The sequence below is a fragment of the Scyliorhinus torazame genome, chromosome 10 (genome assembly GCF_047496885.1).
Source record: "Scyliorhinus torazame isolate Kashiwa2021f chromosome 10, sScyTor2.1, whole genome shotgun sequence".
Taxonomy (NCBI): domain Eukaryota; kingdom Metazoa; phylum Chordata; class Chondrichthyes; order Carcharhiniformes; family Scyliorhinidae; genus Scyliorhinus; species Scyliorhinus torazame.
In genome coordinates, this window is record NC_092716.1 from 30,466,628 (window position 1) to 30,483,197 (window position 16,570).

At 47.0% G+C, this 16,570-nt stretch overlaps 1 protein-coding gene across 1 annotated transcript in view; it reads left to right on the forward strand.

Annotated features, from left to right (window-relative positions):
* LOC140384794 (cadherin-13-like) overlaps positions 1-16,570 on the forward strand; it is a 169,119-nt gene that overhangs the window by 84,742 nt on the left and 67,807 nt on the right. Inside the window, exon 6 of the mRNA XM_072466784.1 lies at positions 15,289-15,431. Within this exon, the coding sequence (XP_072322885.1) occupies positions 15,289-15,431 (143 nt within the window). The remainder of the gene's footprint in view (positions 1-15,288; positions 15,432-16,570) is intronic.

Here is a 16,570-nt window from a genome sequence, read left to right on the forward strand (position 1 = left end):
ACCACACCCCACCCTACACCATCCCCCCACACCTCCGCCCACCTCCCTCACGAACTGACTCCCGCAGGCACACCGAGGACAAGCACACCAACACCACAGCCGGGACTGAGGCGGTCACAGCGGAAGATCAAGGCCCCCGACAGACTTGACCTTTAACACGACTTCACCCCCGCCGGACTTTTTTTAAACAGTGGGTGAATGTGGTAAACCACGTTATTGTGTTCATTGTATTATATTCACTGTGCTTTGTTGTACATGCCTGGGCTTGTCCAGGCTGGCTCTGCCTGTGGCTCCTCCCCTCGGGGCTTCTGTATAAAAGTGGCAAGTCTCCGCCTCCGCACCCAGTTCGGGTCCAGAGGCAGGAGGCTTGCTGTTTAGTGTATTAAAGCCTCAGCTACGTTTATCACTCGTCGTCTATTATTGATGGTGTATCACTTCACACGGACAGTGACCCAGTGCCAGGATCGAACCTGGGACCTCAGTGCCGTGAGGCAGCAGGGCTAACCCACTGCGCCACCGTACTGCCCTCTGGCCCGGTTCCTTTCCCTGTTTGCAGATCGCTGATTCTCTGTTCAGAGTTCTATATTGTTTCCAACTCTTCCATTCCAAGGATTTATGTGAATTAAGTAGGCAAGAGCAAGTTTAACTTAGCTACAAAAAAAATCCAGGTCCATAAATATAATTAAATACATTAATTATATATTAACTGAGGAACATTTTGATTAAATTTTAAGTACATTGCAAATCATATTTCATTATCCATATGTAAATAATTAGAGCATCATTTTGAATTACATAATTAAAGTTATGGGGCCATTATTGTATGTTTATGTTATCTTTATAAGTGTTTATAAGAGTCAAACATTTATGGACAGGCAATTTATACCCAAAGCAAGCAGCCTGAGGGTCAGTAGAAATTGGCTCACGAGCTTTATCTATGTAAATTAGACTAATTTTCTGCCACTGACTGTGCCGCCCTAAGCAATGCACCCAATAGGCAATCCCAGGAGCATAATTAGGTCCTGTGAATTTGATAGTGGGGCCAATGCCTGTATAGATTTGGACACAAGCAGTCCCACAGCTAAATTGGCACACTTTGTACTTAAGAAAATGGAAAAAAAGAATATCAATTGCACCCTCTATTTCTATACTATTTTGTTTTACCTTATTAGGTCTCTTTCTCCATATTGGTTTTAAAATAGTCCAAATACAATGGAGAAGTCTGCTACAATTCTAAATTCTTCACACCCTGTTCTTGTTGAGCACTGGGATCACATTTGGGGCTGTAGTTTGTGATTAAATTAACTGAGACAAAGATAAATCTTATGAGAGAAAATGCTGGAAAATCTCAGCAGGTCTGGCAGCATCTCTAAGGAGAGAAAAGAGCTAACGTTTCAAGTCCAGATGACCCTTTGTCAAAATCCACGGTAATTTGCTTTTCTCCAAAGATAAAACTTAGCCTTGAAGTAAACAAAAGCTTCCATCAGAAAGAAAGGTTGATTTGTGGAGTACATATCATAACCATTGAACACCCTTAAGTACTTTTGAATGTTAACACTATTGCATTGTGGGAAATATGACTGCCAAGTAGACATGGCATTATTATCGATGTGTCTGTCTTGTGTCGTCTTCGTGAAGGTAAAGCAACCCTCACTCAGATTTGTAGCAACTCACTCAACTATTTGACCAACCCATGTTGTATAGAACCAGTCATTGTTGAATTTAAATCTTTGAATTAAAGAAAAGCTTGGGGACTAAATTTCCCTGAAGTATTCTCCATGGCAATTCCTTAACCACTTGCCAACCAATCAACTCCCTTTTTGTGTGGAAAAAAAATTATTCCCTTGAAAGTTGATACTTTTGCATTTGTCATAACAAGAGTAAGATTGAAATCTTCAACAGATTATCTAGTTTTTCAGCAAGACTGCTTTTAACAAGATTTTATTGAACATTGAAGAAAAAGCCTTCAGTGGCCACATTTGGAGATTTATCCACACCACATCTCAATTTATGCTTAGAATTACATTTGCCAGCATTTTATCATCTTCTAAATATCTTGTGGGAAACAGCCCCAAATGTAATGTGAAGTAAAAAGCAAAACCCTCAAGAAGCCAAACAACAAGAGTTTACAAATGCCAACTATAATTCTTATGCACCAGAGAACATAGCAATTCATCAGAGAGGGACACAGTTTATCCCTTTTTGACTGAATTCACTTCTCTTTCAAACCTGCTGAACAAAACCGAGGCAGCAGTGTACTGGAAGTAGGTTATCCTTCACTGTTCAAAACTGAATTAGTTTTTCTAATTATTTCATGATTACAGTCAGACAATGGGAAAACTTGAAGCATTGTTTCCGAAGTTAGTTATTTAACTTCAACTCAATTTTAGATTGTTTACATCAACATGGATTTATGCAAATAGCAAGATAGCAACTGGCTGGGGAACTAACCCGAAGAATATGCTCAGTGTTAAATGAGCACAAATTGCTCAAGTGTAATCATTCAAGCTCTATCTAGCTTTCCACAAATCATCCCAACTTTAGCTAGCAAGAGCATGATATAAATTATTATGTTAATTAGAAACGGAGCTTCGATTTCCCTAATCAGTTGGGTTTGACATGGGAAGTGGTCTATCTATGGCTGTCCCATTTAGTTGTGTCAAATTTAATATGTATTCAGGATTGTCTTTAGTATCATGAATGCTCTTTATGAGGCCTTCTTCACTGGAAGGGTGGCTTATCCCGTGCCGTGCAATGTCCCATTTGCTGCAGTTATTTGAAGGAGCAGACAAGTAAAAAAAAAACAGAATAAAATAGAGGTGCCTCCCAACCATTGCTTTAAGTGAGGAGGAAGTAGCAGAAGAATTCCTAAAAATATGCTAACAAGAAGAATTGTTTATGGGAGGTGGGTTGAGAGCTGGATTAAGCTCTGAGCTCCAAAACTCACTGGAATACGGTACTTGGGTCAGCACTGGGTAGAGAGCTGCACCTCAAGACGAGGAGTGGAAGGAAATGCCAACGGCCATTTTGGGCATTGACTTTCAGCAGTGGTTGTCCCCATTCTATTTTCCTTCATTTCCCACCCCTGTACCACCCAGCATTTAGAGAGAAAATCACCAGATCTCCATGAAGAACAAATATAGACATGTAATATTGTAAAATGTCTTAAGTTAAAAGATTTTCAGAAAGTATCGTTACAATAGAATGTTACCTGAATTTCATTATGCAGTCCTTTCAGCACCTTTGGAACAGTATTTCTTTACTGTAAGATGATCCAATTCTGTTCTCAGAATATAAATATCCACCTTTTCTGAAACTTCCACAGATAAATGAAGCAAAATGCAACAAAAGCGACACAAGTATATGTGATTTAACAATTTCACTGAGAAAGAGCAGGAGAACGCAGGCATAAACTTTTTTAATGGTCTATACTTATGGGGCTGATGTTTGGGTATATTGTGAAAATAGAATTGAATCAATACTGTATCTTAAGTATACATTAGCCTATTTATCAGGGGAGATTGAAATAGCTGAAGGCACACCGATGTTGCTCATGGATAGAAGAGTGAGATTACCAGTTGTGGTAGTATGCATTAGGGGTCATGTGGGACTGTGAAGGCATGATGTCATTGGCTGACAGATCCCGGGTCCTGGTTGGACGTTGACCTCTAGCTCCGCCCTGAAGGCAGAGTATAAGTACCTGGAGTCCTCCCCCGCAGGCAGTCTACTACTGAACTGCGGGGGAACAGTCACGCTTAATAAAGCCTCATCGACTTCACTCTATCCGTCTCTCGGAGTCTTTGTGCGCTACAATTTATTAAGCGTGACTAAAGGACTATGGAGCTCAGGATCATCCCGGAATGCCTGAGGATCAGCCCCCACGCAGTGAACGCGGCAGCAGCTTTCAAGCACTGGCAGACTTGTTTTGAGGCCTACCTCAGAACGGCCACCGGCCGGGTCACAGAAGACCAAAAACTACAGGTCCTGCACTCGAGGTTAAGCACGGAGATTTTCTCTCTCATCGAAGACGCAGAGGATTTCCACACGGCGTTCGCAGCACTAAAAAGTCTCTATGTCCGCCCAGTAAACCAGATCTACGCTCGCTATCAACTCGCAACGAGACGGCAAAGTCCCGGAGAATCGATAGATGAATTCTACGCCGCGCTACTAATTTTGGGACGAGCCTGCTGCTGCCCGTCGGTGAACGCAAATGAACACACGGACATGTTAATGCGCGAAGCTTTTGTGGCAGGTATGAACTCCTCCCAAATCCGCCAAAGACTTCTAGAAAAAGAGTCGCTAGGACTCTCAGAGGCACGGGCCCTAGCAGCCTCCCTAGATGTGGCCGCGCGAAATACCCGCGCCTACGGCCCCGACCGCGTGGCAGCCCATTGGGCTCCGTACGTACCCGTCGCGACAAACCCACCCCCCCCCCCCCCCTCCCCCGGACATCCCACAGGCTTGCGCGGTCCAAATGCCAAGTCGCACCTGGAGCGCCCGCTGCTATTTCTGCGGCCAGGCGAAACACCCCCGGCAGCGCTGCCCGGCCCGCGCAGCGATCTGTAAGAGCTGCGGGAAAAAGGGCCATTTCGCGGCTGTGTGCCGGTCCCGCGAGGTCGCCGCTGTCCCGGGAGAACAGGGAGCCCTGCACGCCGTTTACGCTCCCCAACCCCCCCAGCGCCCCATGTACGACCCGCAGGCGCACCCACTCTGGGTCCCGACCACCGCTGTCCCGGGAGAACAGGGAGCCCTGCACGCCGCTTACGCTCCCCAACCCCCCCCCCCCCCCCCCCACGCCCCATGTATGACCCGCCGGCGCTACCACTTTGGGTCCCGACCACCGCTCTCCCCGGAGATGAGGGAGCCCCGCGCGTTCCTAATGCTCCCCAACCCCCCCAGCGCCCCATGTGCGACCCGCAGACGCCGCCATTTTGGGTCCCGGCCACCACGAGGGGAGGAAGGGCGCCGCCATCATGGACCACCCCAGACCTGTACGACGCATGGGGCGGCCATTTTGTCCACCCCCGCTGCCATCTTGTAACCCCCCAGCCATGTGCGATGAATGGGGGCAGCCACCTTGTTCACCCCCGACGTCATCTTGGACGGCAACAACGGACCCCAGTGTCGACGGCTCCACGGGGTTCGAAGAAGACGCTCAACTACTACAACCATGTCTCGCTTCAATGACGCTGGACCAAGCTCGGCCCCGGACACTCCAGACGACGACGACAACGGTGCTGATAAACAGGCACGAGACACCATGCCTAGTCGACTCCGGGAGCACGGAGAGCTTTATCCACCCCGACATGGTAAGACGCTGTTCTTTGACCACCCATCCCAGCGCACAAAAGATTTCCCTAGCTGCAGGATCCCACTCCGTACAGATCAAAGGCTTCTGCATAGTTACCCTAACGGTGCAAGGGAGGGAGTTCAAAAACTACAGGCTCTACGTCCTTCCCCAACTCTGCGCCCCCACATTACTGGGATTAGACTTCCAGTGCAATCTACAGAGCCTAACCTTCAAATTCGGCGGCCCCATACCCCCACTCACTATCTGCGGCCTCGCAACCCTCAAGGTGCAACCCCCGTCCTTGTTTGCAAACCTCACCCCGGATTGCAAACCCGTCGCCACTAGGAGCAGACGGTACAGCGCCCAGGACCGGACCTTCATTCGGTCCGAAGTCCAGCGGCTACTAAAGGAAGGCATAATCCAGGCCAGCAATAGTCCCTGGAGAGCACAGGTGGTAGTAGTAAAGACAGGGGAGAAGCAAAGGATGGTCATAGACTATAGCCAGACCATCAACAGGTACACACAACTAGACGCGTACCCTCTCCCCCACATATCCGACATGGTCAATCGGATTGCCCAATATAAAGTCTTCTCCACCGTGGACCTCAAGTCCGCCTACCATCAGCTCCCCATCCGCCCAAGTGACCGCAAGTACACAGCCTTCGAGGCAGACGGGCGATTATACCATTTCCTAAGGGTCCCATTTGGCGTCACAAACGGGGTCTCGGTCTTCCAACGAGAGATGGACCGAATGGTTGATCAACACGGGTTGCGGGCCACGTTCCCGTATCTCGAAAATGTAACCATCTGCGGCCACGATCAGCAGGACCACGACGTCAACCTCCAAACATTCCTCCAGACCGCTAAAGCCTTGAACCTCACGTACAACGAGGACAAGTGCGTTTTTAGCACCAACCGGCTAGCCATCCTGGGCTATGTAGTGCGCAATGGGATAATAGGCCCCGACCCCGAACGTATGCGCGCCCTCATGGAATTTCCCCTCCCGCACTGCTCAAAAGCCCTGAAACGCTGCCTGGGGTTCTTTTCATACTACGCCCAGTGGGTCCCCCAGTACGCAGACAAGGCCCGCCCCCTAATACAGACCACGAACTTCCCTCTGTCGACAGAGGCTTGCCAGGCCTTCAGCCGCATCAAAGCGGATATCGCAAAGGCCACGATGCGCGCCACCGACGAGTCCCTCCCCTTCCAGGTCGAGAGCGACGCCTCCGACGTAGCTCTAGCGGCCACCCTTAACCAAGCGGGCAGACCCGTGGCCTTTTTCTCCCGAACCCTCCACGCTTCAGAAATCCGCCACTCCTCAGTGGAAAAGGAAGCCCAAGCCATAGTGGAAGCTGTGCGACACTGGAGGCATTACCTGGCCGGCAGGAGATTCACTCTCCTCACGGACCAACGGCCGGTAGCCTTCATGTTCGATAATGCACAGCGGTGCAAAATCAAAAACGACAAGATCTTAAGGTGGAGGATCGAGCTCTCCACCTTCAACTACGAGATCTTGTATCGTCCCGGAAAGCTGAACGAGCCGTCCGATGCCCTATCCCGCGGCATATGTGCCAACGCACAAACTAACCGCCTCCAAACCCTCCACGAGGACCTCTGCCACCCGGGGGTCACTCGGTTTTACCACTTTATCAAGTCCCGCAACCTCCCATACTCCTTAGAGGAGGTCCGTACAGTCACAAGGAACTGCCAGATTTCGCAGAGTGCAAACCGCATTTTTTCAGGCCGGATGGTGCGCACCTGATTAAGGCTTCCCGCCCCTTTGAACGCCTTAGTCTGGATTTCAAAGGACCCCTCCCCTCCACCGACCGCAACATATACTTCCTTAATGTGGTGGACGAGTACTCCCGCTTCCCATTCGCCATCCCCTGTTCTGACATGACCGCGGCCACAGTCATTAAAGCCCTGAACACCATATTCACACTGTTCAGTTGCCCCGCATACGTCCACAGCGACAGGGGGTCCTCCTTTATGAGTGACGAGCTGCGCCAGTTCCTGCTCAGCAACGGTATAGCCTCGAGCAGGACGACCAGCTACAACCCCCGGAGGAACGGGCAAGTAGAGAGGGAGAACGGCACGGTCTGGCAGACCGTCCTACTGGCCCTACGGTCCAGGGACCTCCCAGTTTCACGGTGGCAGGAGGTCCTCCCGGACGCCCTCCACTCCATCCGGTCACTACTGTGTACTAGCACTAACCAAATGCCTCATGAGCGCCTCCTTGTCTTCCCCAGGAAGTCCTCCTCTGGAACGTCGCTGCCGACCTGGCTGGCGGCCCCAGGACCCATCTTGCTCCGAAAGCACGTGCGGGCGCACAAGTCGGACCCGTTGGTCGAAAGGGTTCACCTCCTTCACGCGAACCCGCAGTACGCTTACGTGGAGTACCCCGACGGCCGACAGGACACGGTCTCCCTGCGAGATCTGGCGCCCGCCGGCAACACACACACCCCCCCGACACCAATCACCCTTCCTGCCACCGCCGCACCCCGCGACCGCCCCCTTCCCAGGAGGATCAGTCCTCCTCCCAGGCCCGACCAGGAATGAAGCCCAAGCTGAAACCGTAAGGCTCCCGGAGACGACAACACCGGAACAAGCACCACCACCACCACCGGGGCCGAGGCGATCGACACGGACGACCAGACCGCCCGACCGACTCGTGGCGTCGATCTAACAGTACAATATGTGGACTTTTAACGAGAACATTTTGTCTTTTCCTGACGATTACTGTAAATAGTTTGAAACAAAAAAAAACCTTGTACATACTGTAATAACATGCGAAAGTTTTCCTCCCAGGACCAGCCTTGTAAACCCTTACCACCATGCGAAGCATCACCCCGCCGGGTTCATTTTTAACAAGGGGTGAATGTGGTAGCATGCATTAGGGGTCATGTGGGACTGTGAAGCCATGATGTCATTGGCTGACAGATCCCGGGTCCTGGTTGGACGTTGACCTCTAGCTCCGCCCTGAAGGCGGAGTATAAGTACCTGGAGTCCTCCCCCGCAGGCAGTCTACTACTGAACTGCGGGGGAACAGTCACGCTTAATAAAGCCTCATCGACTTCCCTCTATTCGTCTCTCGGAGTCTTTGTGCGCTACACCAGTCTTCCATGGTGTTACACACAGAGGACGTACACCAAAGTGTTTGGGGGATCTGAGGTTAGAGGACTAAGGGCTGATTAGGCCTAGCACGCAAGCATGAAACCTTTAATAAGATGGTCCTCAGTCACAGAGGTTAAGGGGCTAGGAGGCATAAACTAAGCCAAATTTCTGGAGGGTATAATTACAGTATAGGTTCATAGATTCAGTTTCTATTCTAATGTCGACAGAGGACTTTATCATTGACACAAAAACGTGAGAAAAGTACAACAGCCCCCGAGAGGGGGATAAGAATTTCGAAAAGTTTATTCAAGGAATGTTTGTTTAATTTAAGCATCTGAAGTGGATAATCTTTTTTAAGAGCTTTCAAAAGGCTTCCAAATGCTATTATTGTGCTCATGAATTTTGTTTATAATGGGTACTATGTGAATGGACAGGGGGCGAGGGGCATGAGGGGAGTAAGGAGGGTGAGATGTGTGGTAAACACCAAAAACATAGTTATTGGGATTGTTCCTATCAGAAAATGATGAGCCCAATAGATTAAGAGACAAGAAAAAGTAAATTAGTTGATGCAATGGAACAGAAACATGGAAATCTGATGCTAATGTACCAGAACAAAGGTCAGATAGTTTTGAATGCACTCATCAACAATCCCCAATCGAAGAACATATTTGGTGGGGACAGTGGTTGAATTGAAAATATTTTACACGTAACCCATGCCAGTTTCTAGTCTTGGGACTAAAAGCTGATGGCCTACATCTTAGCGTCTTAGAGTCATAGAGGTTTACAGCATGAAAACAGGCCCTTTGGCCCAACTAGTTAAGCTAGTCCCAATTGCCCGTATTTGGCCCATAACCCACTATACCCAGCTTTCCCATATAACTGTCTAAATGCTTTTTAAAAGACAAAAGTGTACTCGCCTCTACTACTGCCTCTGGCTCGTTCCAGACACTCACGACCCTCTGTGTGAAAAAACTGCACCTCTGGACCATTTTGTATCTCTCCCCTCTCACCGTAAACCTATGCCCTCTAGTTTTAGACTCCCCTACCTTTGGGAAAAGATGTTGACTATCTACCTTATGTATGCCCATCTTTATTTTATAAACCTCTTTCAGATCACCCATAAGCCTCCTACGCTCCTGAAGAAAAAGTCCCATTCTATCCAACTTGTCCATGTCGCCCAGTTTTTAACCACGAAGCTAGTCCCAATTGCCCTCATTTGACCCATAACCATCCAAACCCTCTCCACCCAGCTTTCTCATATAACTGTCAAAATGCTTTTTAAAAGACAAAATTGTATCTACCTCTGTATTGCAAAGGGATATAGATAGGTTAAGTGAATGGGCAAAAATTTGGAGATGGAATGTCTGCCTTGCAACACCAGCAGCAATCATTGCGATTGGGCGGAGAATTGTGTGATATGAAGAAAATCTGTTTTGCACCTGGAGCCGTTTCCGACACCACGTTCCGGTCCCTCGTTATTGAAGTTTGAGTCCTGCGTCAGCGGATCCATGCAAAAATGTAATTTGCATGGATTTAAATATCATTAGCGGCTGGGACACTTCATGCTCCAGCATCCCGCTATGCTCAGCTCCTCTTAGGTGGCAGTGGGAGGCTATTAAACTCTGCAAAAACTTCAAAAATTGTCAAGCTTGCTGGGGGGGTAGCTTCCTGGGCCAGGGGTAGGAATGGGGAATGGCTTGGTGCCATGTCCGTTGACTCAGGGCATCCCCCTTGGGATCAGGGTGGCCTGGCTCAGACCGCCATTGCTGCGGTATGTGGGTTTAAATACACCCCTTTGGTGCTACATACAGCCTCCTGGCTGCTCACACTGCTGAGTGCTGCCATCTGGGAGCCCATCCAGACCACCCACCCGGAAACACTCAAACCCCGGCTGTATCATCAAGGGGGTCGGCAGGGCCAAGCTCAGTCAGTAGCCCAACAGGTGTTGGCACACTTCAGAAGTGTTGCCCCACTGCAGAGGAAGCAGGGGATTAGCAGAGCTGGTGAGGTTGGCAGCACTGATTGCCTCTGCCGCCACCTCCCAGGCGCTGTTCACGTGGGTGGGCATGAATCTGCAGCCCATCTGTGGAAGAAGGTGTGTCCCCCTCTCCTCACTGACATGTCGCAGTGGGTCCACCTTGGACTCCCAAACTCAGGGGGGGCAGGTCTTCTATGAGCCATCTTGGTGGCTGCAGTGAGTGTGTGGTAAGTGTGATTGAGTGCTTAAAAACAGCGTCAACTGCCAGGCTCTTTGGTGCTAATCCTGGCCCCAGCAGTTCCAATCCCCGCGGAGCCAGGAATTGCTTTCAATTTGTGCCAGTAGAGTGCTGGCCCATTTGCATGTCCTGACACGCTTACCAAATAATTCCCCCAACAGAAACGCAAATTGCACGCTATTCAGTCCTGGCAAGAACACTTAGGGATCAATCGAACGGCTTCGCTGCACCCAACTCCGTGACGCAATGAGGCCGATAAATCTTGCGAGAGGCTTCTCTCAAGATTTGGGACGCTCAGAACATCTTGCGAGATCTAGCAAGATCCTCTGAGACATCGCGATCTGGATCTTACCCTTGCTGGGCGAAATCCAAATTTACATATTTGAGTGAGGATTTAGGCTGCTGCTCCCTTGTTCATGATTCACAAATTGTCAGTGATGTGTTTGGTCCCTTGCACTTTATGAAGTAACTCACCAAACACTGACATATCCAAACCAGGATCCTTTTATTGTGTCTTGTGGTAGGATGGTAATCTGAATCAGAGCACTTTATCATGGAGTCATGCTACTCCTCTGGAACTTACACCTAGCACTGACCAATTACATGTACGTCTTATTACCCTCTCTTTATTCTTCTGAAGGTGGCCGGATATGCATCTCTTTATATCACATGACCTTGGTCTGGAGACCGCATGGTGTGTCTGTACCACCGCCTGCTGGTTGGATGTATCACAACATCTGATATAGCCCACAGGCATATCACCACAGTTAGTATGCAGGTACAGCAAATAATGAGCAAGACAAATGGAATATTGGCCTTTCTTTCAAGGAGGAGAGACTAGAAATGTGGGGTACCTTGCTACAACAATGCGGGGCATTGATGACACAGTACCTCGAGTATTGTGTACAGTTTTGATCTCGTTACTTAAGAATAGATGTATGTGCATTAGAAGCAGTTCAGAGAGGTTCAGTTGGCTGTTTTCTGGGATTAAGGGATTGTGTTATGAGGAATGGTTGTGCAGGTTGGGTCTAAATTCATTGGAATTTAGGTGAATGAGAGGTGATCTTTATTGAAACATAAGAATCTGTGTGGGCTTAACAGGGTAGATGTTGAGACAATGTTCCAGCTCGTGGCAATATCTAGAAGTAGGGGTATCGTTTCAAAATAAGAGATCTCCCATTTAAGATAGAGGTGAGGAGGAATTTCTCCTCACAGGACCATTAGCCTTTAGAACTTTGTTCCACAGAGAGTAGGAGAGGCTGGAACATTGAATATATTCAAGGCTGAGTTAGTCAGATTTTTGATTGACAAGTGAATCAAGGTTTATGGGGCACAGGCAGAAAAGTGGAGTGAAGGCCACAATCAGAGTAGCCATGATCTAATTGAATGGCAGAACAGGTCCAGTGGGCCGGATGGCCTACACTTTTTCCTGGCCTTATGGTCTTTCCCAAAGTTTAAAACATTGCTTAATTCTAGGTAGTGACATTCCTTACCTTGATAAACACAAAGATAAGACCAGAAATATGGGGGGCGATTGATCAACCTTGTCACACCGGACTTGGTGACACGACAAGGTCATTAACCTCTCGCAAGATTTGTAACGCTCGGACCGCCTCGCTGGGCGAAATCCAGATTTACATATTTAAGTGAGCAGTTAGGCTCACTTAAATATGTAACCGGCTGCTGCTTCCGAGGCCCCGGAACGAGCACCCATGTCGGGGGGATCTCACCATAGTACTGTTTAGCACTGGTCCACACAAATGTGGACCAGACATAATGGCACCTGGAAGGGTCTCCCAGGCCATCGGAGGCCACCGGGGAGTCGGGACTCTGGGCAGGGCACTTGAGGTGGGGTGAGGAGGGGGCCCGAGCAGCCCCTAACAGGTAAGTTGCAGGGGGGGTGGGGAGTCCTGAGGCCGCAGTGGGGAACCTGAGGGATTTTTAAATGCCACCCCGATCTCTTCCTGCACTGACGAGCTCAGCTCGACAGGATAGGAAGCGGAGTAAGTGCGGCCTCAGCGTGGCTTTCCTCGTCGAAGCCCAAAAACAGAGCCCTGTTTGATAGCAGGATCATTAGCCCCAAATTAAATCGTGCCCATGAATTCTGAAGAAAATGATTGAATATAAGTAAGTAGTGCTTGCATTATCTTTTAGCAATAACAGTGTATGCAGATTTGTCAATGTTTCAGAGTAACCTCTTCGAATTTAACCATGCTTTGAGCTTTCAAAGTTTGTCATTGTAAAATAACAGAGATGACTATTCATATAACCACTGAAGCACATTCCTTGTTTTTTCAGCTCTGCTCCTTTTTTTTGTAAAATGAAGTAGGAAACTATTAAATGTTGTTTTTGTGTGGCTGGAGATGTGCCAAGAGCCTTTTGGCCCATTATGTGTTTTTAGTCACATGATGCACACAGCTTTAAGGCATGCACAGAACCCTTAAATCACACCAGTGACAGCTCTAATTTATCAAACACAGCTTGACAAGAACTGCCACATATTGACATTCCAGTAATGCACTGTGTACTGCTGAATGAACTGGTATGGAGAATTGGCAACAGGAAATAGTTTTTCTCATTCTGTATACATTAAAGAATATAATAAGTTTATGGTAACTATGCAGCAATTGGTTTATTAATCCCAACTTCATCCCTTCAAAAGAAATCTTACTGAGACCGAATATCCTATCAGAAATTGTAATTCAGGAGGTGCTGAGCAATATTTTTTCCATATCTTTTTTCCGTCTCCTGATGATCTTAAATTCTAAATATTTACCTGAAGACTGGCATAACAGCAATGCCAAAGCACCTTTGCAATATTGGCTGCAACTCCCATGTCTGTTTTTGACGCGATTGTATATCGAAACAGGTTGGTCCATTTATGATCAGTGAAGGTGCTCTTAACCCTTGATGTGCCATGGTATGAAAGAAATATGTGTTCGTATAACACTATTGACCGCAGGATTTCTAAAAGCATTTTTCACATAATAAACTATTACCTATGGTATTGAAGGTGGATGGGAGGCAAAATCTTTGCCTGTTTGTTAGTTTGTTTGTAAACATTGTATTAGTTTTTGGCAAGGACGTCGATTTGGTTCCTAAAGTTTTACAAAGGACCTGTTAGCATTGGGAGGTGGGGAGGGCAGCACGGTGGCGCAGTGGTTAGCATTGCTGCCACATGGCACTGAGGTCCCAGGTTCGATCCCGGCTCCGGGTCACTGTCCTTGTGGAGTTTGCACATTCTCCCCGTGTTTGCGTGGGTTTCGCCCCCACAACCCAAAGATGTGCAGGCTAGGTAGATTGGCCACACTAAATTGTCCCTTAAGTTGGCAAAAAAATTGAATTTGCTGCTCTAAAAAAAATTGCTAAGCATTGGGAGGTGGGTCAAATTGACTTTTTTTTTACAATCTGGTGGATTGTTTTATCTAGAATGATGTTGATTTGGAATGTTGTGACTTGTCTCAGCTGTTGTGGTGGAATTTGTCAGCGCTGTCAAAATTATGAGCAGAAATTTCAGAGCAGGTTGTTGGATGAGGATTGACATGAAGCCACTTGAGTGAGATAGAAGCTCTTAATAGAAAGATTTCTCTTATTTTCAGCTTTGCAGTTTCATAGCATCAAGCAGGCAGGGCAACACCGCAAGGAAGAGCTGGGCAATTGTATCAATGTTGGGTTGACACAGTGTGGCGGAGGTAAGCATTCAACTGAGTTGCCCTCTTCAATTGTTTGGACATTGTTGTAAAAATAGCCAATACACACTCAGCAAGGTCCCAAAAACAACAATGAGACCATGACCAGATAATCTGTTTGTGATGGCCGACGCAGTGGCCAGGGAGAATGTCCCTGCTCTCTGTATCTTCAATGCTCATCTGCAGGACAATATTGCTTTAGAAAACTAGATTAATATCTACTTAACTGAAAATATGAGAACAATAAGGGCACTTTTATTGAGCTATTTCTTGAATTCCATAACCTTGATAAATCTGTTTATAATTGTCAACGGGATATTAGAAGCTGCCAACTGTTATATTAACAGTCAAGTGGTTTGGTTCTATGTATTTACATGATTTAAAAACAACAAAAACTGACCTTTACTTTTGAAAGAATGCATCTTAGAAGTTGTTCTACTGCACAGACCTTCATGATCATGTTGTGTGAGGGAGCCTGAATGCAAACCAAGTTACCCAATGACACAATCAAGATCACAAATTACTGTACAGTGCTCTGTAGTAATTCTAGTGCATACCAATAGCATACTCTTCACTTGGATACATCATTGTCGATTTGCAGTTGTCGCAACTCTCGAGACAAAAGAGCTCAGTTACGGTTGGATGAAAGTTTCTGGACACAAAATTTACAGACTTGACTGTTAGCTGATTTCTGTTTCTGTTCACTGTTTTTTTTAATGAGTTTCAAGTTCAAATGTAATTACTTTGGGTTTGGAAGTAGCTAAAAGGTTATACATATGGTTTAACATGCATTGCATAGTTCAGATAATCCTGGACATTAATAGCACAGAAATTAGTAGAGATAAGAAAGTTGGCGGAGGACACTTGGAAACTCACAAGGGAAATTTCAACCATTGTCACTTAAACCATTTAATGCATATCTCTGACTTTTTAAAAATGGATCTGCGAGATAATAGCATTGATGTATTGCCTTTTGCAGGTTTGCGCAGTTTCAGGATCCTGCTGGCTGGCTGACTATCAATCCTGCAGATGGCACAGTTACAACCAGAGCATCCCTGGATCGAGAATCTCCTTACGTCCACGACAGTCAATACACAGCCTTATTTCTTGCAACTGATAACGGTATGTTTAAAAAGAAGCCTAACTAAATACTGTTACTTTTTTGAGCACTTGGGGCATATACCAGTGTTGGTAGTCATCCAATACCAGTTCCAGTTGTGAAACAAATGTATAGCATTGTGAGAATGCACAGCATGCATACAGAACCTTAAATATAAACCATCCCTTTTCATGCATCTGATGCTTCCCTTTGTTATGATGCTTCCATTGTGTACTTAATAATGTCTTCCCGACGAGTGCACAACAGGAAACCTATGCAAACTGGTATTATGCACTACACACCAAAGCCTTCTTTATTCTGTAACACTTCTTGAATTTTTCCAAGAAGAACGTGCTGAGTGCACTGGCGACAGGCAAGGCTGTTATCTCTGACTACACACTCGTCATACGGCTGAAGCCAAGTGCTCCAAAACTAGTCAAATGCCTAGCCAGGCTGTTCCAGTACAGCTTCAACATGGCATCCACCTGACCCAGTAGCAAATTGCCGAAGTATATCCTGTTGACTGGGTCCCTTGCTCCTGTTAATTGATAGACACAGCACCTTTAACGTTTACTCAAGTCACTTCTTTATTAAACACAATATAAAAATCCCAATGCTTCTCACTAGAAGAGAGATTCCGTCATATACTGTATCAAAAGCACACAAATGATTCTATTTTCCTGTACTACCACAATAAGTTCATAAGCATAGCTTTGACTGTTAATACTTATCTAATAACTTTTAGTGGACCTGTAGAGACGTCACCACACAATCAATCGCATTGGCCAGGCACAAGCTGGATGCTTGAGGTTTTCTCCTGCAATTGTTCTTCCTCAAGGTTTTGCGTACATACTGTCGTGTTGGGTGTTCTGATGTACAAACGATCCAACACGGCTGGAGATGGTGTAACTCAATTTTATTAACTACTCAACTGTAACAGCACACTGCTAACTTGGGTACGTGCATTACCAGCTAATCTGTGAACCCAGTCCTATTACTATCTGGGTGAGGCACTCAGTACATGGTGAATGTCTGAGTGGCAGGCTCTGAGCTCGGTGCTCTGAGCTGGCTGCTGCTGGAATGAGCGGGAACTGTAGTGGCCCCTGTTTTTATCGTGCGTGTGCTCTCACTGGTGATTGGCTGCGATGTGTGTGTGTTGGTT